The following is a 27,953-nucleotide window of genomic DNA, read 5'->3' on the forward strand; positions in this document are numbered from 1 at the left end:
TAAGGACACAGTCATTTCCTTCCCACTCCTAACCCTTTCCTGTCCCATAGTCGCCGTAAGACCTATCTGTGTCGGTGCGACATAAAGCAAATTGGTACAAAAAAGAAAATACCATAGTAAGAAAAGATGCGCAATGATAGCCTGGACTTGTGCTCCGTTTTTCACTTTTGAGTGTATTTATAGTATTAACAGCTATTGAATATATTTTCTGTATATACAGTTTGTTGCTTTGCCTTCGTACAATACATGTAGCAGTCCACATTCATACCTTACAAGATTTGACTATTTAGACTAGATGTGCAACACCGTGTGAACATCGGAGTCCTTTACTTTCGTCAATATTATTATTTCTTCAAATGTCATATAGACCTATATACAAGCATAGTAAATTACTGACTGAGCGAGTTGGTAGTGCGGTTAAGGCCACGCAGCTGTAAGCTTGCTTTCGGGAAATAGTGGGTTCAAACCAAACTGTCGGCAGCCCCGAAGATGGTTTTTCATGGTTTCCCATTTTCACACCAGGAAAATGCTGGGGCTGTACCTTAATTAAGCTCACATGTGCTTCCTTCCCACTCCTAGTCCTTTCCTATCCCATCATCGCCATAAAGCCTAACTGTGTCGGTGCAAGGTAAAGCAAATTGTAAAAAATATTGTATTTTCACAGTTCTCTTCAATTATAATTTACCACTCTCCCTTTCCATTAACGGAAATCATTGAACAAGTTAAAATCTTAAAGCAAATCATACATTTCGGGAAAAGCTGAATAAAAACTCCATAATAGGCTGAAACCACAACCGAGTGTCATATTTCCACTTGTAATGACGTTTAGAAAACATCCACAATAATAATAATATTGGCCTTACATCCCACTAAGTACTCGCACAGTTTTCGGAGACGCTGAGGTGTCGGAATTTTCTTCCCACGAAAGTTCTTTCATGTGCCGGTAAATATATCTACAAAAGGCTGACATATTTGAGCACCTTCAAGTACCACTGGACTGAGCCAGGCTCGAACCTGTCAACTTGGACTCGGAAAGCTAGGGTCTTTTTTTTTTTTTTTTTTGCTAGGGGCTTTACGTCGCGCCAACACAGATAGGTCTTATGGCGACGATGGGATAGGAAAGGCCTAGGAGTTGGAAGGAAGCGGCCGTGGCCTTAATTAAGGTACAGCCCCAGCATTTGCCTGGTGTGAAAATGGGAAACCACGGAAAACCATTTTCAGGGCTGCCGATAGTGGGATTCGAACCTACTATCTCCCGGATGCAAGCTCATAGCCGCGCGCCTCTACGCGCACGGCCAACTCGCCCGGTAAAGCTAAGGTCTAAAGCGGCGACGATAATAATTTGTCTACTTTACCCCAAAATCTCGCCAACGTTTTTAGGCCTAAAAACTCCTCAACCGCTTTGTACGAGAGAGGACATTATTGGTCGTTGGGCAGAATTATACCAAATTCCTGGACATTTACACAAAAAATAGCTACATATAGGTGCCCACCTTCTAAACGTATGTTGTTAGAAGACTTAATATGAACAGTAAATTAATTTTGTGTAACTTAACTGCACCTGAACACCGTCCTTTTTTATCACTATTTAGGCCTGTATTCATGCTTTTTGGGCTTTCTGTATTACTGGAGAGAAGCGTCGCAAGTATACTGTACTATCTGAGAATATTTACATGTAAGAATTTTAAACCTTACCTATATCCACACAGTTTTAAAAGTCCTCTATTTACATTGATCAGTACAGCGAAGTGAGCTTTTTGCCAAACAGCTGTGATTTCAACATGCTCTGCTTGCTACAATGATTCTCTCGTAGACGGTGGCGCCAATGCTACCTCTAGTGTATAATTCACTAACTCTATGAATGTAACTTCTTACATGTACACACCATCGGCAGGTATGTAAATGATTAGAGTTGCAATTCTCTGAAGCAGGTAGAACTGCTACAGGGTGCATTAGTGTTGTTACTAGGCCCAGTAGGGTATATAAGGGGCATGAACAGCGTCAGATGTTGAGTGACCACTGGTGAAGGACACAGAGATGCCGCTTACTCATGTGAGGCAGCGCTTTCAACACCTGGCAGAGTTTGAAAGGGGCCTCATTGTGGGTCTCCTTGGCCGGCTGGTCGAATCGTGCAACATCCAGATTTGTAGGGCATTTGGATATGACAGTGGCCACATGTGGGTCTGCATGGGTACGTGAGGGCAGGCACACTTGTTGTCAGGGTTCCGGTCAGCCATGTCTAACCACCACAATGAAGGGTCGCCTTATTGTGTACTAAGCACACTGTAACCCCTTCACATCTCCCCAGGTCCCCGCCATACTCGCAGATGATGGTCATCCGGGGAAGTGCAGAACTGCGGTTCATCACTCAACCTGGGGAGAGGTCCTATTCCTCCAATGTTTAGGAGAGGCACAGCCGGTTACTCCTGGCGTCACGGTTTGGAGAGCCATCAGGTATGACTGGTAGTGATTGAGGGAATTCTGATGGCACAATTGTATGTCACGGACATCCTGCATCCTCATGTGTTACCTCTCAAGCGACAGTATCCTGGTGCCATTTTTCAACAGGACAAAGCTTGTCCACACATGGAATGTGTCTCTATGAACTGTCTGCATGATGTTGAGGTATTCCGGGCGCCAGCAAGTTCTTCAGATCTGTCCCTGACCAGCTTGAACGTCAACTCCATCCCATCCCAGTGCAGTATCCAGGATATTAAGGACCAGTTACAACAACTGTGGGACAGCTTGCCTCAGGAGAGAATACAACAGATACAACCGAATCAGCGCATGCACCCAGACCAGAGGGGGTGCAACAGCTTACTGATAAGTGTGTCCGTATATCTACTCGTTAGCCTGTTTCTTGATGAAGAACTGTCCCGGCATTTCTCTGGAAATGAAAATGGAACAACCACAGAAAACCATTCTCACAACAGCTGACGGTGAAGTTTGAACACTCGTCTCTCGAATGCAGAGCTTGCCTCCGTAGCTGTTGTACATTAACAAAGTATTATTTATTTTTATTAATTATTATCACCTGCCATTTCATAATTACTAGTAAAATAAATTTCATTCAGATTTTAAAATAAATATGAGAGTTATTTTGTAAATAAGGACCATTTAATAAGAGCCACTATAAATTATTGTTTGAATCCTTTTTAATGCCTTTTAACACACCTTTAGCCACTTTTCCATGTTATTTCTTGCTTACTGAAATACTTGTCATAGTGTGGGGCAAGTTTTTGCAGACCCTCAATGCAGAAGTCTGTAACCAGCAAGAAAAACCATTTCTGAATCGTCATTCACTTCATCAATTAGATGCAAGACTTGCTTCATAAAATCAGCATTTCGTCTTAGGCCTCACACTAGACTCATCAGAGTAAGATGTGTCAGGCCCTACCCAGATGCTGGAATGTATGAACGTGAATGCATCAGAAGCCCGTTAGGAGAGGCACAATCTGACAACTGCATAAGGGAGATAAATCTCCACAATGGAACTGTTGCACATACAGCAATTCCTAAAATGAAACACCGGTTTTAGAGAGCGAGCACCTGAAAAGCTTTACATCTAACTTTTTATATGCTCCGTTGGTGTAAAAAATGTAATGTAAAGTTTAGCTTAGACTTTCCAGATGCACTAGCTGCCAGTGTCTTTGAAAGGTGTGGCAATCAAACTGATGAGCCCACTGCTACACTGGAGCAAACGCTGGGAACTTCACGATTAGAAAAACTAACGAGCTTGTATGTTGAGTACTCCACCTGAAGGCTGGTTGGATCCTCAAGAGGTCTGCCACCAGCTGTCGTAAATGGCCTAGGCGTTGCTGAACAGGCTTACAAAGGTAATGAGGAGTGTGGTCACTTCTTGTTGCTTTCCTCACTGACCTGAACGTTGCTATTACATAATCAGTCTGCCAAGCCCACTGAAATGCGTGCACCAAATGACCCTATGAGCTACATTTCATAGCAGGGACTGGTTGCATAACATTGCTCATAACTCCGTCACTTTCATGTTGTCAAAGTCAAGTAAAACACTCAGATAGGTCAATGAAGGTAACAAGTTTATTCTAGCCCATACCAGAGGACACTAGAACTTGCCAGCAAGGGCAGTACGCCTAAAGAGTTTGAATACTTTAATAAAATTAAGACCATGTCTACTTCCTTCCCACTCCCAGTGCGACGGGTTGAATGACTCAATACGGTTGGGGTGCTGGTCTTCTGACCCCAACGTGGCAGGTTCAAGCCTGGCTCAGTCTGGTGGTATTTGAAGGTGCTCAAATACATCAGCCTCATATCGGTAGATTTACTGGAATGTAGACCTCCTGCGGGTAGAAATTTCGGTAACTCAGAGTCTTCAAAAAACGTAAAAGCAGTTAGTGGGACATAAAGCAAATTAAATATTATTATCCCACTCCTAGATCTTTTCCACCCCATCATCACCATAAGACCTATCTGTGTCAGTGTGACGTAAAGCAGATCGTAAAAATTAAATAACTTCAATAATACTGACACTGATTATTTGTGCCACCAACTACTTTTACGGTTTTCAGAAATGCCAAAGTGGCAGAATTTTATCCACTCGAGGTGTTTCATGTTTACAAAAGAAAAATTAAATCTATCCTCCTAATTCAATACAAAACATAGGCCTAATTCCATCATTAGATGGAGCAATAAAATTGAGAAGGCCTGTTTGAGAGGACAACCACCTTTTAAGTACCGTAAGTTTAAAGATTTATTCACATCCATTTCACATTTTTTACATATCAGCCCAAGTTTCTCACACAACCTCGTTTTTCTCCAACAGATTGGAACTTGATTGATGGTTTCCGCTATGGTCACTTACAGTTTACCATGCACTTGTTACTTCTCTAACACAGCTTCTCAATTTTTTCGCTGCCCTCCCGACGATTTAAAATAAGGCAAATACACCTAGCCAACATTGGAAACAATCTTCGAGAACGGGACCGCTAAACTGTGAAGAAATTGAGAATGTTGCTATTCTAAAATTTTAAATTAATCAGCGTTTTTCCATCACTTATCACATAGGCCTACATTTCACCTGGCACGTTGTCTCCTCTTGAACTTGGGTTCTCAAGCTTTTTCGCTCTCCTAGCCATTTGTGGTGATAGTGTCAGTTTGAATTTTCAACACTGTTTTCGCCTTGTTTCTGAATTGTTATCAAACTAAAATATTTAGACTAAGAGGTCCGCAACCTCACCATTAGCACTTATTGTTTCGTTTCTGTCTGTATCATTTATTTTATTTTATTCTTAGTTTTAGCACACTTTTTGGATTTAATTATGTTTTACATTAACCTCTTTTCACTGAATTTGTCTCAGCAAGTAATTTATTGCTCTATCTAGTGATGTAAATATTGTATATTGTTGTTATTTCCGTCATATCTCTTTTCTGTTTTCTTTTGTTCCTTCATTATGTTTTTAGCACATTTTAGCTTGTATTATGCAGATTACTTTAACCCCCCCACCCCCCTTATTTCACTGAAGATGGCTCAAACGAGTCGAAACATGTTTGAATTTTATTGCTCCATCTAATGATGGAATTATGTTTTGTATTGAATTAGGGGGATACATTTAATTTTTCCTTTGTAAAGTGAAAACCGTCAATATGAAATGATTCTAACATCTTGTAATGTGTTTCATGTGCCAATTAATTTACCAACATGAAAGGAGCTGGTGTGTTTCGGCCCCTTCAAACACCACCTAATTGAAACGGGATTGAACTCGCCATCTTGGGCTCCACTGTCTGAGCCAGTAAAATGAGTAACACTCCATTTCTCTAATTGAACTCAATATACACAGTACTTGAATGATTTTTGAAGGGTTTTAGAATTCTTGTGACGTTAAGTTGATAAAATTAACTTCACAGAAATCTAATGATAGTTGCTGGTAAAGAATCTTCGACAGTGTTGTAGGCTTACATATTCAAAGAGGATAATGACACATTACTGATCTGCTTAAGGGGGTATTGGGGGGCTGGGCTTTCTCTAGGCGTGTGTGAACATTTTTGTAATGGGCCTCTCTCAGCTAGGTTCTGATGAACGACTCCTCTGCTTGCAGTTTTTAGAGGTGATTAGACTTACTTTAGGTGTGCGTGTATCACATTTTCGGCATTAAATGACTTGACAACTGATGATCTAGCACCTGTTTCTAAGCTACGTGGTCCATCATATTGTCTCACAAAACACTCAACATCTGATCAACAAGCGACTGAAAGGCTGAGTGGTGACTCTGGTAATCATAGTCCATCTAACTCTTGCTAGACCATGATACAGAACATGATTTCAAATTTCAAGTTATTTACTCATATCCCAAAACAAGCTAATTCATTCCAAGCATTTCCATAAACTATGCCTAGAATATCCGAGTACTAACAAATAAATTATCCAAAAATATGCAAGATAAAATAAAATGTTGGTCCATTTAATTACTGTAAATGTACAATGCTAAGACAAGAAAAGGATGTTGTTTTACTAGGCACATTTCAAAACGTAAGAATTCAGGTTTCACTTAATTTGCTTTCCTACACAGTAGGCTATACCAAACAAAATGGGCTACTACAGAGGTTGCTTCATTACCGAGGTATTCTTTGGTCCTGTTAAAAATGGTAAGTGTAAGTTTAGACTCCTTCAGGCAGATTTTGAATTTGTTCTATCAATTCCAACCAGCCAATAAGTCATGAACTGGACAGGAGCCATAAATGTACAATAAACCACTTATTAAACCAATTTATATCGAAGTTCCCTGCTTCAGATAAACAAATTAAAAACAACAAATGTTTCATGAGCACTTGCTGCGAATGGAGCTTGAAAAAATAGGGTCACAGAACCACATCAATAACGATGAACCTTAATATATGAAAGATTTAGCACTCGGAGCAAATCAACACAAACGTATAAATTCTAAATACATTTTCAAAAACGCATTTCACTTACCTTTTGGGAACTTCAATTGGCTTTATACGGGGCGATCTTCCCTGGTAGGCAAACTTGCCGTACCTAAACGTTTGTGCAAGGAATGCGGGCAAGTACTGTTCAACAGTGTTCATTAAGCCACCCAAAATAACAATAACAACTGTCATAAAAATAAAGCCAAGTTTCAAAAAGTTTAAATTCATATCCATAAGAGGAGAGATCAACGAACTGATATCCATGTTTTCACAATATTAAAGCCTTTGGTTTCCACACTGTGTGCTTGCAGTGCCAGCGTATCACAATCCTAACACACCGTGTCCTGATTTAACATTTTCAACCAAGCAAAACAAGTTAGAGTTGCCGTGGAAAGCATTAGTTCTACTTTATGACTAGGACACTTTCACCTTGTAGTAAAAGTAAGGCATAGATGCTGCTTCTTGAAACTCGAGGCACGCGATTATTATCTAAGACTTTCCGACTTCGTTACGGACGGCAGTTGGACATTTTAACGTTAAAGATAGTTCCAAAGCGTCCCTGCTTTTCATTCTGGTCATCAAGGTGGTGCAACATAGTACAATACGCACTACAGGAAAACACTGAAATACGCCGCATACAAAAACAAACGTAAACAAATACGTCCCTCCCACACAAGTCCGGAATCAAAACATGGCATGGAGAAACTACAGTATTCTCAATTAAATCATGGAATATACAATGCATCAGATCAACGACCTCTATTCGCTGGGCGAGTTCATACAGCGCTCCTCACTGAGGACAGTTGAAATACGTCCACCATGTTTTCTCAAGGATGATGTGCCCGATGTGCCCTAGCTCGTTAGCTGTTAAGATGTCAACAAATAAATATGCCTACCTCGTATTCTGAGCATAATTCCAGAAATAGTGCCGATAAAACAAGAAATATATCATATTATTAATGTGTAGAATAAAATTGCTCCTTATTCCTAATAAAATTAACTTCGATTCCCTAGGCATCTCTTTAAAATCGTAACTTCGGCCACTTTTCCCCATATTAAAAAAAAAAAACGTGAAATATGCCCTTACATTTTCTGAAACATAACGTAAGTTCTGCCGTGTTCTTTCTTTGTTTTTATGTATGTAAATAACTGTAATTGCTATTAATAATGAATTATGGTTATCGTAAAGGTGGCCACAGTTTTGTGGTAACTTCGGACATCATATAAATAATTCATGGAATTAAATTTTCTCCGACTTAAAGTTATTTCGGCCACTGTGTAGGTTTTAAAAAACATGCAGAACGCCCAATATTAGCAATCGGCAAGCAACTTAAAATGATTCATGGTGACAGACAATTCACATTTTCCCGAAAAAATAGTTTTTCCCTCCCTATCTAGTTAAGCCTTTACGACCATTCTGATGTTCTCAGGTGATAGCGGATATCCCCATGCAGCATACGTAGTAAGTCCGTGAATGAGATCGGATTCTTCATGAAAACAAACCCCAGAGGTATTGGGTAAATACAAATTCTCAGCTGCCAATATCTCTGGAGTATAAAGTAAGCAAATGCCTATAAGCGTCAACACAAACCAAAATTTTATTATGTTCATTAATAATATGGTATATTTCTTGTTTTATTCGCACTATTTCTGCAATTATGCTCAGAATACGAGGTAAGCACTTTTATTTGCTGACATCTAACAACTAAAATTTTAACATGAAATATGCCCTTTAATTTTCTGAGAAATAACTTAAGTTCTGCCGTGTTCGTTCTTCGTTTTTATGTATGTACATACATTCCAATATATATATATATATATACGCATTCCTCTTTTTGCTTATCTTGCAGGGTTGGTAGTGGAGTAGCATACCGGTACCGTACTTCTCAGAGACTTGCCGAACCGTTATTGTGCCTTTCTTAATCTCTTCAAAGGCGTTCCGGTTCTTGAGGAATATGGAATTGTTATTAGAATGCCCGTTGGCCGCCTAGTTCTCCCTGTATTTTATTGGCATGGCCAAAGTTATAATACCAATGTAGTTGGTCCGTTATTGGACAATATAAATTTTCCAGCTAACTCATTGCTGGTTGCCACCGTTTCGCCCCATCAGTTGGTAAATAGTGCACCCACCAAGACGTATGGCTAGTGCATACCGTGGAGGCCACTGCGTAGGCTACTTGGAGCCACTGGCAGTGCCAATGCATTTCCAACAATCACCGTCTATATGGCCAAAGTTACCCTGAAAGGGGGCACCTTTTATCAAAAACCTGTTCTCTGAAAAACCTATGTGAGTAAACTGCATCAAATTCAGGGGCGGTTTCTCCATAAGGTTGCAGGTTTGCGCTACCCCCATTAAATCTTTATGTTTATTTTGGTCAAGTTTTATCATTTGGATTACTCACCTACTGTAGTTTCATTCAACAAGACAACCCTTTCAAGAGCTTAAAAGAGCAAATATTGACTACGGGGTACTTTACAAGCCGGTACTCTTAGATGTTCACTGCAGGAGCCGAAAAGTTTGCAGCGGGAAGTCAACCTGAGGTAGGATGTAACTTGGGCTACTCGAGGGGTGCGCGGGGAGAGGAAAAGATAGGCGTGGCTTCTTATACATTGCTTAAATGGAGGTTTATCAACCTGGCTCCTCCTACCACGGCCTACTGGATCCCTCGCTGGGCTAAGGAGCTACCTAGAGCGACGCATCAAATCGGCCGTGCTCCTACGTAACCAACTACTAGCGAAGTCGCTAGAGACCGTTGCTGCTCAATGTGAGATTCTGTTATAGAACAGGAGTGTCATCTAGCGACACCGAATGGAAGTTCATCTGCTGGATCACGGCCGCTTGGATCCCTCGCTGAGCTCCGTAAGGAACTAGCCAGAGCTATTCGTCCTGGCTAGAGCGACGCATTAAGTCGGCCGTGGCTGGATATATAACTAATGCCTCTAAATTTGATAATAAACACCGCCATTTCTTTCAGTATGGTCGTGAGCTTTGTTATGTGCGTACAAGCTAAGTAGCTTATTGGTTTCATTGTGTAAACATTCGTGTCAGCATGTGTGTTTTTATTATTGTGCGTTTTTATTAGTTAGTGGTATTTTGCCAGATCATGAATTCGGTGCAGTCTTTAATGTCTAAGCCGCTTACGCAACGAACTGCCGAGAAACAATCCGAGGTGAAACGAATGGGAAGGCCCACACGACGTTTAATTTCGAAACCAGATACATTACAAAAGGATATTTTTTCAATACCGGAATTAGGCTACCTCAATGTGTTTCATTTCAGTATGGTAAAAGACTTTTTAAATGAAAAAATGTTTATGCGTTATAGTAATATTCCTGAAAATAGAAATGCAAAATGTTTGTTTTATGTTTAATAATAAAATAGTATTGTTGATGTAACTAGATTTGAAATTTAGCCTGTAATCATATTATATCTTTGGTAAAAATTTTGCACCACTGAACTTTTAAACCACCAGCCGCCACTGATCAAATTGTGTTGATCAGTTGACCCCATAGGCCTAAACCGTTGTAATGGCGAATCGAATACTGGGGCTGAAGAACAATTTGTTTCCTGTTGTTACCAAACGATAGTCGGTACCGGTACTGCGAAAGAAATCGCTTAACTCAACAATGAACTCGCCAGTGTTCTTTGGACTAGTGCGTGCATTTTAGTTGTTGCAAATGATTCATCCTTCATCTTTTACAGTAGGTTTGTTCCAACACGAATCCCTGATCGTCCGACGTATGCGCACTTGAGAGAAAGCGTCCCAGCACATACCAAACCAATTCCGGACTGATGCACGTATTCAAATTCGGCGTTCCAACATACCTCAAACTGCCGTTACTGACCGCCAGAACCTTTGCCAGAACTCAACCGGCCTGTGGCATGAACCGATAGTACGGACATGCGCATTGGAATACATCCACGATGGAGGAAACTCACTGGACAGACCACGTGCATTTCCACTCCTGTTCTGTTCCCTGTTCTTCTCACATGTGGTTTGTTAACATTGCCATAACCTCTAAGCGGTAATAAGTATTTCTAAAACTGTTAATGAATTCTGTTACGGTACCCGTGAATTGAGGAGTAGAAATAATAAATAAGTAAAAAATTAATAAATTAGTAAATAAGAAATTAATAAATACGCAATAAAAATGGAAAGGTATGGGAATTTCGTTGAATCTTTATCCAGTGAAGATGACGTGGATATGCAGTTAGCAGCGCCAAGGGAGCCAGAAAATTATTTGCGTAGATTTTATTGATGCTAGTGGAATTCTCGAGGTTCTTTCTAATTGCGTCATTCTGATTTCACTGTCCAATCTCAGTAGTGATTATTCTAGTTGTTTTTTCTAATGGTAGAAAATGACAGGGTCACGGCCACATAAAAGTTAACTAGTAATTTAAAACTTGTAAGTAATCTTGGTACATCAAAATCGAAACCTACTTACAACTTGTTCCACTGCTTTTCTCTCTCCCTAGTGGGGCCTGAGAGCGAACTGTGTTGCACATATTGTGGAGGGATGTATTTGCTATTACGTGTTTCTCCGTTGGTCGGTCGGTCGGTCGGTCGGTCGGTCGGTCGGTCGGTCGGTCGGTCGGTCGGTCGGTCGGTCGGTCGGTCGGTCGGTCGGTCGGTCGGTCGGTCGGTCGGTCGGTCGGTCGGTCGGTCGGTCGGTCGGTCGGTCGGTCGGTCGGTCGGTCGGTCGGTCGGTCGGTCGGTCGGTCGGTCGGTCGGTCGGTCGGTCGGTCGGTCGGTCGGTCGGTTGGTTGGTTGGTTGGTTGGTTGGTTGGTTGGTTGGTTGGTTGGTTGGTTGGTTGGTTGGTTGGTTGGTTGGTTGGTTGGTTGGTTGGTTGGTTGGTTGGTTGGTTGGTTGGTTGGTTGGTTGGTTGGTTGGTTGGTTGGTTGGTTGGTTGGTTGGTTGGTTGGTTGGTTGGTTGGTTGGTTGGTTGGTTGGTTGGTTGGTTGGTTGGTTGGTTGGTTGGTTGGTTGGTTGGTTGGTTGGTTGGTTGGTTGGTTGGTTGGTTGGTTGGTTGGTTGGTTGGTTGGTTGGTTGGTTGGTTGGTTGGTTGGTTGGTTGGTTGGTTGGTTGGTTGGTTGGTTGGTTGGTTGGTTGGTTGGTTGGTTGGTTGGTTGGTTGGTTGGTTGGTTGGTTGGTTGGTTGGTTGGTTGGTTGGTTGGTTGGTTGGTTGGTTGGTTGGTTGGTTGGTTGGTTGGTTGGTTGGTTGGTTGGTTGGTTGGTTGGTTGGTTGGTTGGTTGGTTGGTTGGTTGGTTGGTTGGTTGGTTGGTTGGTTGGTTGGTTGGTTGGTTGGTTGGTTGGTTGGTTGGTTGGTTGGTTGGTTGGTTGGTTGGTTGGTTGGTTGGTTGGTTGGTTGGTTGGTTGGTTGGTTGGTTGGTTGGTTGGTTGGTTGGTTGGTTGGTTGGTTGGTTGGTTGGTTGGTTGGTTGGTTGGTTGGTTGGTTGGTTGGTTGGTTGGTTGGTTGGTTGGTTGGTTGGTTGGTTGGTTGGTTGGTTGGTTGGTTGGTTGGTTGGTTGGTTGGTTGGTTGGTTGGTTGGTTGGTTGGTTGGTTGGTTGGTTGGTTGGTTGGTTGGTTGGTTGGTTGGTTGGTTGGTTGGTTGGTTGGTTGGTTGGTTGGTTGGTTGGTTGGTTGGTTGGTTGGTTGGTTGGTTGGTTGGTTGGTTGGTTGGTTGGTTGGTTGGTTGGTTGGTTGGTTGGTTGGTTGGTTGGTTGGTTGGTTGGTTGGTTGGTTGGTTGGTTGGTTGGTTGGTTGGTTGGTTGGTTGGTTGGTTGGTTGGTTGGTTGGTTGGTTGGTTGGTTGGTTGGTTGGTTGGTTGGTTGGTTGGTTGGTTGGTTGGTTGGTTGGTTGGTTGGTTGGTTGGTTGGTTGGTTGGTTGGTTGGTTGGTTGGTTGGTTGGTTGGTTGGTTGGTTGGTTGGTTGGTTGGTTGGTTGGTTGGTTGGTTGGTTGGTTGGTTGGTTGGTTGGTTGGTTGGTTGGTTGGTTGGTTGGTTGGTTGGTTGGTTGGTTGGTTGGTTGGTTGGTTGGTTGGTTGGTTGGTTGGTTGGTTGGTTGGTTGGTTGGTTGGTTGGTTGGTTGGTTGGTTGGTTGGTTGGTTGGTTGGTTGGTTGGTTGGTTGGTTGGTTGGTTGGTTGGTTGGTTGGTTGGTTGGTTGGTTGGTTGGTTGGTTGGTTGGTTGGTTGGTTGGTTGGTTGGTTGGTTGGTTGGTTGGTTGGTTGGTTGGTTGGTTGGTTGGTTGGTTGGTTGGTTGGTTGGTTGGTTGGTTGGTTGGTTGGTTGGTTGGTTGGTTGGTTGTGAAGAGCGTGTATTGAGACGAACACAAACATTCAGTTCCAGCATTCGTGGAATTAACCAGACCTGGCCAGGAATTGAACCCGTGACTCTATGAACCGATGGTTGTGACAATGACCTTTGAAAGTAGTGAATTATGATAATAAATAATAAAGAACGCGCAAGTGTACAGTATTTATTTTTATACCGAGTGAGTTGGGCGCGCAGCTGTGAGCTTGCATTCAGGACATAGTGGGTTCGAACCCCACTGTCGGCAGTCAGGAAGATTGTTTTCTGTGGTTTCCCCATTTTACACCAGGCAAATGCTGGGGCTGTACCTTAATTAACGTCACGGTCGCTTCCTTCCCACTCCTATCCCATCGTCACCATGACCTATATATATCGGTGCGAAGTAAAGCAGCTTGTAAATTTATTTTTATGTTTGTAGTTTGATATTTACCATGCCTAACAAAAATATGACAATATGAGCAGTTCCCTTACACAGTATTTTCTGCCGGGTATTGGGAGCTGAAAACGTTCATTTTCTTCCTTACAGCCTCAGCCATAATCTCCTTTAATATCATTCGCTATCTCGGTGTATTTCCTTAATCGCAAATATTTAGATATGTATACACATTTACGTTTCATCCAAGTTCTTTTATAAAAGATTATAAAATTTCTTGATTCAAGTTACTTAAATCACAATTCCTTAACAGTAAAATACAGGCCTAAGGCTTGGAGGCAGTTACCCCCCACCCCCACCCCACCCTAAAAAATTAAAACGAATATAAACCATGTGTGTGTGTACATACTTTATTCATTTTTAAAATACTCGTTTTACCGTGTTCTATATACTGCATATTTAATTTCATCAGTACTTCAGTCATTTACCCTTTCCTTCTCGCACGAATCTACAAACAACTAAACAGGGCAAGGCAATACTAAATACGCACCAAACTCTTTGTTTACACGTCAGATTGCTGTCCAGGAAGTGTTCCAACACGATCAAGTTCGGAACCAGCCGCTGATCCGCCAGTGACCATCAGAAACTCCTGTATTGGAACGAACCTAGTATAGAAGTAAGAGCAATTCCAATACTATTGGAGTCGGTCTTGATAGGAGGTAGAAGAAAATCAGTGTTGCTATACATCAGTGGCCGATTTTATCCTAGATGTCTGAAGTTACCCCAAATTGCCGTAACTATACGTGTATACCCATGTCTTCACCATGCAAGCAATTCGCTATCTTGTAAACCAATTGAGGTATCGATTTAGAAAAAACGGCATGTTATAGAACGTATTTTAAACGTCTCCGCGTGATCATTTTATTAAGATCTATCCAGGGACAGCAGAGATATTCCAGGTAATGTAAACTTCGGTCATATGATTACGCAAGCACGTTGGACGTAAAAAAAAAACAGCTGCTCGAGCCACAGGTACCTGAGGAGCACCACTGGAAGCGGCTTTTACACTCCGATCCCGCTTTCACTAGACGAACAGAAACTAAAGTAGAGGGATTACTTGCAAACGCACCTAAGCCCGAGGTAATAAGACTAATATACATGAAATTACGTGTATAATAGAGCATCTTAACCCAAAGAAAGCACCCGGCCCCGACGAGATCCAAAACATAATAATCAAGGAATTAACTCAGAGTGCCCTCACTACTCACCAAGACATATAATGCAATGTTTCAATTGCAATATTATCCAGAGCAGTGAAAAAAGGCGATGATCCTTGTGTTTGGGAAACCAGGTAAGGACAAATCTGACCCAAAAAACTACCACCCTATCAGCCTCCTGGATGCCCTCAGCAAGTATTCGAGAAAATACTGCTGAAAAGCCTTATAGCACATATCAAAGAAAAAGGTAGTGGCGTGCGGTGACATATTCAATACGCCAGCTGCAAAAAATGTTTCAATATAAACAATCGTAGCCCCACTATACTCTCTAAAGTCAACATTACCATTTCATAAGGCTGCATTTTTCGTGGAAAGGTCTGCCTGAGAAAGATATTTCAAGAATATTTTCAACCACACGCTCGCACATACTTCCAAATTAATATTCACAGAAGTGACGACACCATCATAACAATCTATAGCATATTTTAAACAATGTAGCCTACTTACAGTTTCATCCGGTGACGCTTCGTGATAGCACAGTTATGGTTTTCACAAAAATACACTGGGACTAACTATTTGTTTTTTTACTTAAAAAGCCTAATCTAAACTAACCAGGAAAATTTATGTGGTATTTTACCGTCGTTGAAGTTTTATAGTTTCACTCGCATACTGAGTGTACGTGCATCAACGACAAACGAGGGAAAATATTTGTCACGACGTATAACACACGTTATATTCATGAAGAATGACACAGAACTCGCGAAACCTTCGCCTATAATCCAAGAGGAACACTACAAAAATTCAATATATACCACCATCACAAACATTCGCGCTTAACTCTGTGTTCATGCTGGGCGTGCTGCGGCTATCAGAACACGTGCCACCAATGAGGTGGTGGTGGTGGTGAATTTTGTTTTAAGAGGAAGTACAACGAGGTAATCATCCTCTCTGAACAAATAAGTGGAAAAGAAATTTAAAATATAAAATAAAATTATTTATTCAACAAAGGAATTTGGAAACGCAGTACAAAATAAATCAAAAAACAATTATAGAATTAGGCCGAAAGGATTCCTAACGTATCAAAAGGGAACGTACGTTCCCTGAGTAACAGTGCACTTGTAATTTATATACTCTTGATAAGTCCACTGTCGCACATAAAGCGGATGACGAGATCAGCAGTAGTCGCGTCATCGGCTAGTATGCGTTCGAGTGTTTCCTGCAGGCCGAGGCTCCGTCTTAGGCCAGAGAGATCGGTGCACTCTGTGAGGATGTGGGCCACGGTGAAGTCGACACCACAAGAACACACTGGGGGGTCTTCCCTCTTTAGGAGATAAGAGTGCGTGGATCGTAAATGACCTATCCTCAGCCCGCACAGTACTATGGCCTCTCTCCGTGAAGGTCGGAAAGAGGACCGCCACACGATAGTTGTCTTCTTAATTGCTCTCAGTTTGTTGGGAGTTCGGATATCTAGCCACTCCGATTCCCAGGACGCCAAGATGGTTCGACGTAGCTGAGAACAAATATCCTTAGCAGGTACATTGACTGGTCTTGGAGGTAAAAGTACAGCTTCCTTTGCAGCTTCATCCGCAAGTTCGTTTCCCGCAATCCCAACGTGGCTTGGAAGCCACGCGAAAGTGATTCTGGTGCTAGCATCCCTTAACCTGGCTAGAAGGTCATGTACCTGTTGCACCAGTGGGTGTTGCGATAAACAGGTTTCAATAGACTGCAGAGGGCTTAACGAATCGGTACACAACAGAAAGTGGCTTCTTTCTTCATGCAGTGCAAACTGCAGGGCCTCTAAGATGGCGTAAAGCTCTGCAGTATGGGCGCTACGTACTTTAGGGAGCGAGATCTTCGTACTCATAACCAACATTATCTCCGATTTTAGAACCATCCGTGAAGATAAGTCTCGCAGCCGGATATTGGTGAACGAAGTCCTGGAAATACCTCCGATAAACGGAGGAATCCGTGTTCACCTTGGGTCCACGCAGCAGATCTAGACGTATATCCGGTCGCGGAACCAACCACGGAGGTACCTCGCTAAGAGTTCGTTCAAGACAACCACCGATATCAATATTCAAATCATGACACAAGCTATCAATCCGAAACCCAACCGTCCGTGTGGCATTCAGCCGGTCTTGGCACCGCTGGTGGTTTTGGGTGCGATAGATGCATTGATAGCTTGGATGTAGCGGCATTTCACGAATTTTGGCAGCGTACGTGAGGAGTAACTGCTGCCTCTTTATCGGTAAAGGTGGAACTCCCGCTTCAGCGAGTAGGCTGGGAATGGAGCTAGTACGGAAAGCACCCGTTGCCAGCCTTACTCCACTATGGTGAATACTGTATAAAAGGCTCAGCGTAGATTTTGATGCTGAGCCATAAGCCGCACTTCCGTAGTCAATCCGGGAGAGGACCGTCGCCGTGTAAAATCATAGCAGTACCGCACGGTCAGCCCCCCACGAAGTGCCGCTGAGAAACTTAAGCATGTTAAGTCTCTTCATGCAGGCAACCTTCAACTGACGGATGTGGGGCTGCCACGTAAGTCTCTTATCAAAATGGAGACCCAGGAATCTGCAGGTGTCAACCACTGGTAAGACACTGTTTCGCAAGCGGAGCTCTGGTTCGGGATGCAGGGGCCGACGTCGACAGAAGTGTACAACAGAGGTTTTCGCTGCTGAAAATAGAAAACCGTGTTGCAGGGCCCATCGGTCGACTCGGTTAATAGCTTGCTGTAGCTGTCTCACAGCAAACGCCACCCTTCCGGAGCTGTAATGTAGGGCGTCTACATACAGCGAAGGAACGACTGCGGGCCCAGCAGCGGCAACTATGCCGTTGATGGCGATTGCGAACAGCGTGACACTCAGTACCGATCCCTGAGGTAGGCTACTCCATTTTCCTGAACGTAATATTGAGAAAATGGATTCCCTACTCGGACTCGAAAGAGACGGAGGGACATGAAGTTCTCAATAAACGTTGGCAAATTTCCCCGAAATCCCCATTGGTGTAGTGTGGAGAGAATCCCATATCGCCAGGTAGTGTTGTAAGCTTTCTCCAGGTCAAAAAACACGGCGACTAGGTGTTCCTTCCGAAGAAAGGCCTCCTGAATGGCGCTCTCCAGTCTGACCAGATGATCAGTGGCAGACCGATGAGAGCGAAAACCACACTGGTAGTTAGACAAGAGGCGATCCTTTTCCATGGCCCACACAAGACGCCGGTTAACCATCCTTTCAAATAGCTTACAGAGGCCATTTGTAAGGCATATTGGCCTATAACTATCCAGAAGTTTTGGATCTTTACCTGGCTTGGGAATTTGTATCACAATTCCCTCACGCCATTGAGATGGAAACACTCCCTTACTCCATATTCTGTTGAATAGGGTGAGGATATCCTTGAGACATCTGTCACTCAAATGATTATGGATTTTGTCCGGTCCAGGAGCCGTATCTCTGCATAGCGCGAGTGCACTCCGCAACTCCCACTCCGTGAAGGGCACGTTGTAAGGATGCGAGCCAGCGATTGCTATTACATATCGGTCTGCCAAGCCCACTAAAAAGCAGCACCAACTGACCCTGTGAGCAATATTTTCACACCATTCATAACAGGGACTGGCTGCATAAGGAATTTTATTACTAGCATCACTCATACCTCAGTCACTTTCATATTGTCAAAGCCAAGGATGAGACTGAGACAGGTCAATGAAAGTAACAAATTTGATATAGCCCATACCAGAAGACATAGTGCACTCTAAACACTACATCTTGCCAGCAAAGGCATGGAATATCTATAGCATATCCCATCTCATTCACGGGACATGGCGATTGTCGCGAACTCGAGTTGGCAGTGTTTTCGAATACGAGTTACTTCTGTCACGGCCGACGTGCTTCTGTTGACGAGTATTCAACTCGTCATTTGCTACACGAGGTGAAAGATACGATATGTTCCGAATAGCCCCGAGTTTGGCCGAGTGCTTTCTGTTCTTTGATCAATTCCTAACCTAAGCAAGAAACCAGATACAGTATTAACGTTATTTTTACACATGATTAAGAGGAGTCCATCGCACCTCATTACATATAGTAGTGGTGGGCGAAACACTCAGGTCGACTATTGGTTACTCCGTCGGTGTGAGTTTAAGAGAGTGTCCGATGCCGAAGTCATACCATCAGATCCCCCTGTGGGTAGGGGCGGTAGAATAACACACATGATATCCCCAGCCTGTCGTAAGAGGCGATGACTAAAAGGGGCCCAAGGGGTTCTCAACTTTGAAATGTGGGTTGGGGCCACGGGGCCCTTAGCTGAGTCTTGGCATTGCTTCCACTTACTTGAGCCAGGCTCCTCACTTTCATCTATCCTATCCTACCTCCCTTGGTCAACTCTTGTTCTTTTCCAATCCAGACGGTGTTAGAGCACTCGCGGCCTAGGGAGTCTTTAAACTTCACGTCCTTCGTGGCCCTTGTCTTCCTTTGACCGTTACCTTCATTTTTCGAAGTGTCGGATCGCTTCCATTTTCTCTGTCTGATTAGTGTTATATAGAGGATGGTTGCCTAGTTGTACTTGCTTTTAAAACAATAATCACCACCACCACCAACCAAGTTTTTAAATTATATACACTATCAGGGTTGCAGTGGTAACAGAAATAGGTTTCAGACCCACTTGTGAAATGACAAATTAAACATGAACGAGCGTGTAACGGGTTACTTAGAGGGGATTTTCATCAATTAAAACAGGAAGACAATTGTATTAAATTAGTTGTAAATATATACTGTATATATATTAAGAAAACGCAAAATCAGAAGGGCAAGGAAGCTGTACACCACAGCTATAGCAAAACATTAGAATTATTTTGCTGCTCAAGGACTGATCGGTTATTTAAAATAGCTTTGTCAGTTGCAGTTGGTTTCTATATCTACATAAATAACGTTGTAGGAGTAGCTGTCTGTAATTTCATTTAGCGAATTTTTGAGATATTTATCTGTTTTAGATCAACTCAAGACCATATCAGGTTTTTAGCTTCTGTGTCTGTTTGTCTGTCTGTTCCACCATCACGGCGAAACCCCTGGATAGATCTCGACCAAACTTCATATTTAGAGTATACTCATCCGAGAGCTGGTTTTGATATGCATATGATTTAAAAATCACGGAATAGACTGGGATTTATAGGGAGATCAACGAGTTATTTTCTCATATACTATTGATTTTCTGTAAAATCTGTAGACTACATGTGAAACGTCCCTTCACTTTAAATATATTTTTGTTATCTCCATGATTTCGCTTACTCTACAAATGACGGAGAAAAATGCTCTGCACTGAGTGACCGACATCGAACCTATGGGTTACCATCACAACATCTCCGGTCGCTTGCTAGCAGGGAAGTAAAGTAATGCCGTTTTCATCGTCATTCGTGTAAACTCGTTGTTGTTCGTTGGGTAGAAGGCAAAAGAAACGCCAAGCAGCTATTCTGCGATGTATTTCTGTCTTTATAATGAAAACTCCCCATCTTGATTGTGAATGGCATTAGGCAAGTGAACCTGCCGTTAGAGTAGAAATTCCCGAACTCGATTATGAACAGCAGTAGGAAACACGGCCTGTTATCATCAGAACTTCCCAACGCGCACCGTACATCTGAAGCAACGTATGCGGTCGTCCCCATGGTTTTTCTCGGATAACGCTAAGGGACATTAAATTTATTATAATCTTTCTCACTGTGGGTACAGTAATTTACGTAGAAATCCGTATACAATGTAGAATACCGTAGCTAAGCTCGAGTACATTTGCTAGTCAATTATACAATTGTTTCTTCGTGTGTTAAGCTTTAGTCTATATCAATTTAAAATGAATGTACAATTCTACTACACTTTATCCATTCTTATTTTACTGTTAGTTCTATGCAAATGGGTTTTTTTTTTTTTTTAGATTCACGTGAATATTAGCCTATATTATACCTTTTGATGAATGAACGCATATTTTCTGTCTTACTTCAGAACACTATAAAAAGCTCATTCAAAAATGTATAAACGCTAAAAAATGATAAACTTAAGACTTCAAAACGCAAATCTATTACCAACACTACATTATAATCTGTCCCCCAGTCCAACCCCTCGTCCACGTCGTGGGAGACGGGCAACGTTACGAAGTAGAGGATAGCCTGTAAGGGTGAAGTACAGCGGGGACCTTGTGTGCCCCAGGACCGCTACGGTAGCTGTGAAAGCCTTACAGGAACCATGAAAAGTAAAGGCTAACGGGGCTCTGGTGAAGTCCTTAACGGCAACTGAGGCGGAGAAGGAGACCTTTGGTACGGCAAAGTTGGCCGAGGAGGCAACCCTTCCTCTTGGGGTAAAATAAAGAGGAAAATCACTGCCTTGTGGTGAAGAGGGATCTTCAAAGGCTAAGGGAGACTACCCCAACAGAAAACAGCAGGCTTGGAGGCGCAGATGGCAGCCCCACCACCAAGCTCGGGTGCTGTGGGTCAGTAACTCGCACAACCTTAAATTACCTTATTACAGAAACATTTTCAATGAGAAACCGGACTGATCCAGCAACAGGATTAGATGGAGATGCTTTGTGGATGCCCTATGCTCCACAAGGAACAACAGGAATTAAGTCAAGTTACATATAATCTATCTTGAATAGTTGTAGGTCTACCAGCAAAAGAATGGAACAAAAAGTGACGATGTTAATTACTTTCATGTTCTTATGGTAGTGATTATTGTTTTAAGAGGAAGTACAACTAGGCAACCATCCTCAATATAACACTAATCAGAGAGAGTGGTCCGACACGTCTAAAAGTGAATGCATCGGCCAAAGAAACACAAGAGCTACGAAGGGTGTGAAAATGAAAGACTCCATTGGCCTCGGGAACCTAATACCGTCCAGGTCGGAGGTGACCAAGAGTTGACCAATGGAGGTCGGATAGGATATATGAAAGTGAGGAGCCTGGCACAAGTAAGTCGAAACAATGCTAGGACACAAATGGGCCCCGTGGTCGCCAACCAACGTTCCCAAGTTAAGAGCTCCTGGGGCTTTTATATTCTTGTATAACAATAAGATTCGCAGGTTCTTACCGAAAGGAATGGATTATTATTATTATTATTATTATTATTATTATTATTATTATCTTTTTTTTTTGCAATTTGCTTTACGTCGCACCGACACAGATAGGTCTTATGGCGAGGATGGAATAGGAAAGGCCTAGGAATGGGAAGGAAGCGGCCATGGCCTTAATTAAGGTACAGCCCCAGCGAATGGATTAATTTACGGCTACTGAATGATTATTGAAATTAAATGTAATAAGCATGACCACCGGGCGAGTTGGCCGTGCGGTTAGGGGCCCGCGGCTGTGAGCTTGCATCCGGGAGATAGTAGGTTCGAATCCCACTGTCGGCAGCCCTGAAGATGGTTTTCCGTGGTTTCCCATTTCCACACCAGGCAAATGCTGGGGCTATACCTTAATTAAGGCCACGGACGCTTCCTTTCAACTCCTAGGCCTTTCCTATTCCATCCTCTCCATAAGACCTATCTGTGTCGGTGCGACGTGAAGCCACTAGCAATACTACTACTACTACTACTACTACTACTACTACTACTACTAATAATAATAATAATAATAATAATAATAATAATAATAATAATAATAAGCGGGAACTGAAGCCTGTATTTATTATACGTTACACTGAATGTGTTATTTATGATTGCTTCAGATATAAGGTGAGAGGGGAACATTTTTTGTAGCTATGTAAGGGAGTATTTGGATTTTATGGGACATGAATGTGGACACTCGGGTCGATGAAAGCCTCGGTAGGGCCTGCATATCACGAAAGAAGTGCTCTAAATAACTGGAAATAATATTAGGTTCAGTTTTTGGAAGCTTGATATGTCGGAATCGTTTCTAAGGAAACGTACAAACTTATTATTGCCAGAAAAATTTATTAATGCAATATGAAATAACAGCATGTAATGTCATGCTATACATAAAAATCACTGATCACTGAGCGTGATGTACCACCTACAGCAGGGCCTCTCAAACACTCAAAATCTCACGCGTGCATATCGAGGCACAGAGACTCCGTGCACTGTGCATCGTTCCGACTCGACTCAACTCGGCTTGACTCGGATGGTGTAGTGCGCTGAGAGCGATGAAGCGTTCGGTGATAGACGGCTTGTTTATCAGTGAAATAGATGAGCGCAAGACATCAACATAATAATGGAGCAACCTGGACTTCCGAAAGTCCATTTCAATCGAACTGGAAACTTTCGTATTCCTTTGTCAGTCGTGACGATAAAGCCAAATGCTTAATCCGTGGGACAATAATTATGTGATAAGTTAATCAAAAATATCTGTTTTCCAATACAAAGGCTTTGCTCAAATTCTACGAGAATTTTTCGAAGGAAGATTTTCCTAAGCTGCATCGAGAAGCAGCTAAGATTATTTCTATGTTTGGTTCCACATGCATATGTGAAAGGTATTTTTTCCTGCTTTGACTGGTACGAAAACTAGATTGCGTGCGAGTAGGCCTATTTCTGATTGTAATTTAAAGAAGGCTCTCAAATTGCTGTCAGCCGGTCCCTTGTTGCAGGCATAACTGGTATCATTGTAAAGATAAAGGAAGAGCTAGAGATGATAAATTGTCTACTCAAACCAAATTGAAAGAATAGTGTTTTAACACCGGTAACGTTGTCCCATACAAGTGTCACCGCTCACCGTACATAAACATTTCGCAGTGAGGGGAGGATCAGCGGGGAAGGTGGAGAAAGCGAAGACAGGCCGAACGGGTGAGACGGGTGTAGGGGAAGTGGAGTGGGGGTTTGCACTCTGGTCCACCTAGTGAAGTCGTCTCCTGCACCTTGCGCCCGTGCACTGCACGGCGCATGCACCCTGAGAGGCCCTGATCTACAGGATTGAGGTACTAACACTACTACAGTATTTGTTATCCTTAAAGGAATATGTGTCCAGAATAGAATGCGAGAGCAGGAGATTCACAGCCCAATTCAACAATCCTCCCGTAGGAAACAATATAATATAAAAGAGAAACTCATTTCTTTTTTCTTACGATCTTTTCCTCAGTGTAACACAATTTTAAGATCTGGTAGGAAATAATGGGATTAGGAGAAGCCTTTATCGTCACAAAACATTCGGTGCACAGTCAACACTAAGATACGGCAGAAACATACTATTGTTGAACAGGTCGCTTACTGTGCAATCCGCATTCAGTTAATATAAGAAGGGTAAGAAATTTTTTCGCTATTCCCCGTTTACCCAGCACGCGTCCGTAAGGATTCCGGGGGCAATCAAGCGTGCTGACTCTCTGGATGGTTGCCACGGGGTGATGGCGGGGAGGGGCCATCACTACGGGGAATCCTGCTGCAATCGCAGTTGGTACTCCCCCAATGTACTTGTTAATATCGTCGGGGTGACAGCCGAACTCGACACGAGGTCACTGATCCTCAGAACAGGGGTTTTCTCTGTTTGGGGATTCAGTCCCGAGTGTTGGTAACGACTGAAACTTCGGGGATATTAGCAAATACGCGGGATGAGGTGCGCGTCCGAAAGGATTCCGGGGGCGACAAAGCGCATCGACTTACTGGATGGTCGCCACGGGTGATGGCGGGGAGGGGCCATCACCTCTACGAAAGCTTCCTGCGTTAGGTCAAGGAAGCAAGACACCCTCTTAGTATTTGGTGGTGTCCTTGGGGTGACATCCGAACTCCAGACGAGGTCAAGGACTGTTCATCTGTTTTGAGGATCAGTCTGCGACCGAGTCGCGGGGACGACTGCAGCCCCGGAGGCATCAGCAAATAAGTGTTGGGTACGGTGCGCGTCCGTAAGGAGACAAAGCGCAGTCCCCTTCCCCCAACTCTCTGAATCGTGGTCACCATGCTACACTAGTGAGTTAGGTCAAGATTGAACGAATTCTCCTTGGTTGACTGGTTATGTCCTCATAACCTACTTCCTTTGGCTGCGAGACCGCTCGTGTCTTCCAGTTTCCTCCTAACTTCCAAATTGGCGTTCGAAAACATTCTGGGAAGAAGAGAAAAGTTCTGAATCTCTAGATCATCTCCACGGGCAAGCTTGGATCACCTTCACAATGAAGACAGATATCAGAGTACTTTTCTTTGACAGCTTCCAGGTAGATCTGCTGAAAGGTGTTGTGTAAAATGTTCTAGCTGCTGCTGCTGCTGTTGCTCTTCGTGGATTTATCACATACTACAGATGCGACAGGTGGACTTAGGGGAAGTTCTACCCACTATCTGACAAGAGAGAAGAAACGAGCAGTGAATCGACAAAATGACGCGCGTTCAGTTGCTGTGAAGAGCTTCAACTGTACATTTTTGTATCAATGGATTGTCATAAAACCTATTTTTGGATAATTTTGTCTATCCCTATGATATTCGCCAAATAAAATTCATCACTCTTAACTGCCGTATTCTTTAATATTGAATCAAATATAAAAGGCTACATATATTTACACTATCTGCACTACCCGTATCTCGGAAACCATAGATCCGGGAGAGGGTATTGATTTTTAATCTTAATTTTCGATACATGCAGTTCACAAAACAATGTAGCATAACTGAAAAACATGCAGTAAAAACACAAAGAATAAGGTGTCCGAAAAATATCATGAATCAAAATTGAACATGTGTAAGCGATTTAGAAATTAAACAAAGAAAGAATGGCCTGAAAGTGTGTTAGAAACATTATTGTAAGAAATGTTTTTTTTTGCTAGTTGTTTTACGTCGCACCGACACAGATAGGTCTTATGGCGACGATGGGATAGGGAAGGACTAGGGATGGAAAGGAAGTGGCCGTGGCCTTAATTAAGGTACAGCCCCAGCATTTGCCTGGTGTGAAAATGGGAAACCACGGAAAACCATTTTCAGAGCTGTCGACTATGGGGTTCGAATCCATCTCCCAGATGCAAGCTCACAGCTGCACGCTCCTAACCGTACGGCCAATTCTCCCGGTTGTAAGAAATGAAACTTCTCGGACATGCTATCGAGGCTCAACAGACACCCCGGAAACATGATCCTTCCCCCCCCCCCAAAGAGGTCACCACAGTAGTCATCCTCAGCCCCTCCTTATCATGTCCGACTCCTGAAATGATTCATATTGACTATCGAAAGGAAAACAAAAGAAACATACAGGATATAAGAACTACGACGATACATTAATTATACGCTATAACTGTAATCTACGTACCTAACTGCTCTACTCTTCAATATAGTTGTATTTTCTAGGTTGTCTTATGCATAGTTCTGTTACTAACTAACATGTACCACTTCCGTTCCTTCCACCCGTTTACTAATCCACATTCCCCTAATAATGATGAATGATTTTGCACTTCTTCCCGGATGCATCCACTCTCTGTTCAATAACTTTACAATCGTATACAGCTGATTTTCGTTACCAATTTCTCTCATATTCTCGTCTTCTATACATTTCTCTCGTATTTCCCTTGTCTCTAAACAATCTTTTATAAGGTGTGCCCATCCCGTTTCTTCAGAATATAGTAAACATTTATTTTCATCTCTATTTTGTCTGTATGCTTTATTTTTGTGTACCCCCATTAACCACCATATTATGCCCCTCATTTTCTTATTTGTTATATTATCTATATTTATCCTCATTCTCCCAAATGCATTACAGAATTCCTCTAGTGACCTCTTATTTTTACATTGTAAAGCAATTTGTTGCTTTTCAATATAATTAACTCTTAGAACTATTTTTTTTACATATCCTTAGCTGCTCTATGCAATCACTTTCCCAGTAGTACCCCATTCCTATTGTTTCCAAAATGTTCCGGAGCCCATCCACCCAGTACCCTTGGTTCTGATATTTCATTTGATGTTGGCAGGCTATCTGTAACACTTCGCCACCAGATCTCAACTTCATTCTCAGCCAATATTTGATTATCTTTTTAACAATATATGCCTGCAGACTTACAACATTGCACATCATTCTCACTCCACAGTTATCTATACAACTGGGTAGTCCCATAATTATTTTAGCAAATCTTCTCGTAAATGCATCAAGTGTATAAACTTTCTCTTCAACTTATCAGATCTCTACTCCGTACAACACCACAGATTTAAATAATGCATTAAAAACATTTTTGTACACTCTGTAATCAGTGCTGGGCATCTTTTTAATAAAAAATATTAATAATTGTCAGTGAACTAGTTTAGCTCTTTTATTTGTTCTGACCATTTTCCTTTTTCCACTTAATACCCAAATATTCTACTTTTCTTGACAACTTCTAATCTCAGCTCACCCATCCACCATTTTTTATTCTTTGACAATTTATATCCTTTTATGTTTTTATGTACATTAATTTTTAAAACCACTCTTTATAGTAATTTACCATTTCATTTATACTTCCCTGGATGCTAGCGGGAATCAATGTGAGCAGGATGATGTCATCCGCAAAAATGAGACCTGGAACACAATATGCTGATTCTCATTAATTCGGTAAACCCCTGACTCGAAGCCTTTCGATTGAAAAATATCATACACCTATATAAATAAAGTTCTAGGGGGTCCGATGCCTGTAATTTAGTTTATTTTGACAATTTTTCAGATATTTATCCGTTTCAGGTCAACTCAGTACCTTTTCAGTGGTTTTAAACTTTCGTGTCTGTCTATATGTCTGTTCCACCATCACGGCAAAACGGCTGGATAGATCTCGACTAAACTTCATATTTAGAAGCTGGTTTTGATATGTATATGATTTAAAAATCACGAAACAGACTGAGTGTTTATAGAGAGATCAACGACTTATTTGATATTCACACACTATTGATTTTCTGTAAAATATGTAGACTACATGTGAAACGTCCCTTCATTTAAAATATTTTTTGTTATCTCCATAATTTCGCTTACTCTACAAATGACGGAGAAAATGACTATTTTCTGCGGGTTTCGTAACCTATCGGTTACTATGGCAACGTCTCTGGTTGCTTGCGAGCAGGGAAGTAACGACATCATTCCTCTAAAATCTTGGTTGTTCGTTGGGTAGAAGGCGAGAGAGACGTCAAGCTGCCATTCTGCGGGATATTTGCTGAATACTGTTGGAGGTTACAATCGTTTTCGAATAGCACTAAGGATGGCTGTCAACATTTCAACAGTACGGCAGAGTGTAGCCCATTGGGACAAAC

General features: G+C 42.2%; 1 protein-coding gene across 3 annotated transcripts in view; it reads right to left on the reverse strand.

Annotated features, from left to right (window-relative positions):
* Nucleotides 1-7,576, reverse strand: part of LOC136857370 (polyprenol reductase) — a 76,836-nt gene extending 69,260 nt beyond the window's left edge. For all 3 annotated transcript variants that reach the window (XM_067135995.2, XM_067135994.2, XM_067135993.2), the window contains exon 1: nt 6,947-7,576. In XM_067135995.2, coding sequence (XP_066992096.2) covers nt 6,947-7,164 — 218 coding nt within the window. In that variant the 5' untranslated portion in view covers nt 7,165-7,576. The remainder of the gene's footprint in view (nt 1-6,946) is intronic.
* Nucleotides 7,577-27,953: the final 20,377 nt, after the last annotated feature.

This window comes from Anabrus simplex, chromosome 1, assembly GCF_040414725.1.
Source record: "Anabrus simplex isolate iqAnaSimp1 chromosome 1, ASM4041472v1, whole genome shotgun sequence".
NCBI lineage: Eukaryota > Metazoa > Arthropoda > Insecta > Orthoptera > Tettigoniidae > Anabrus > Anabrus simplex.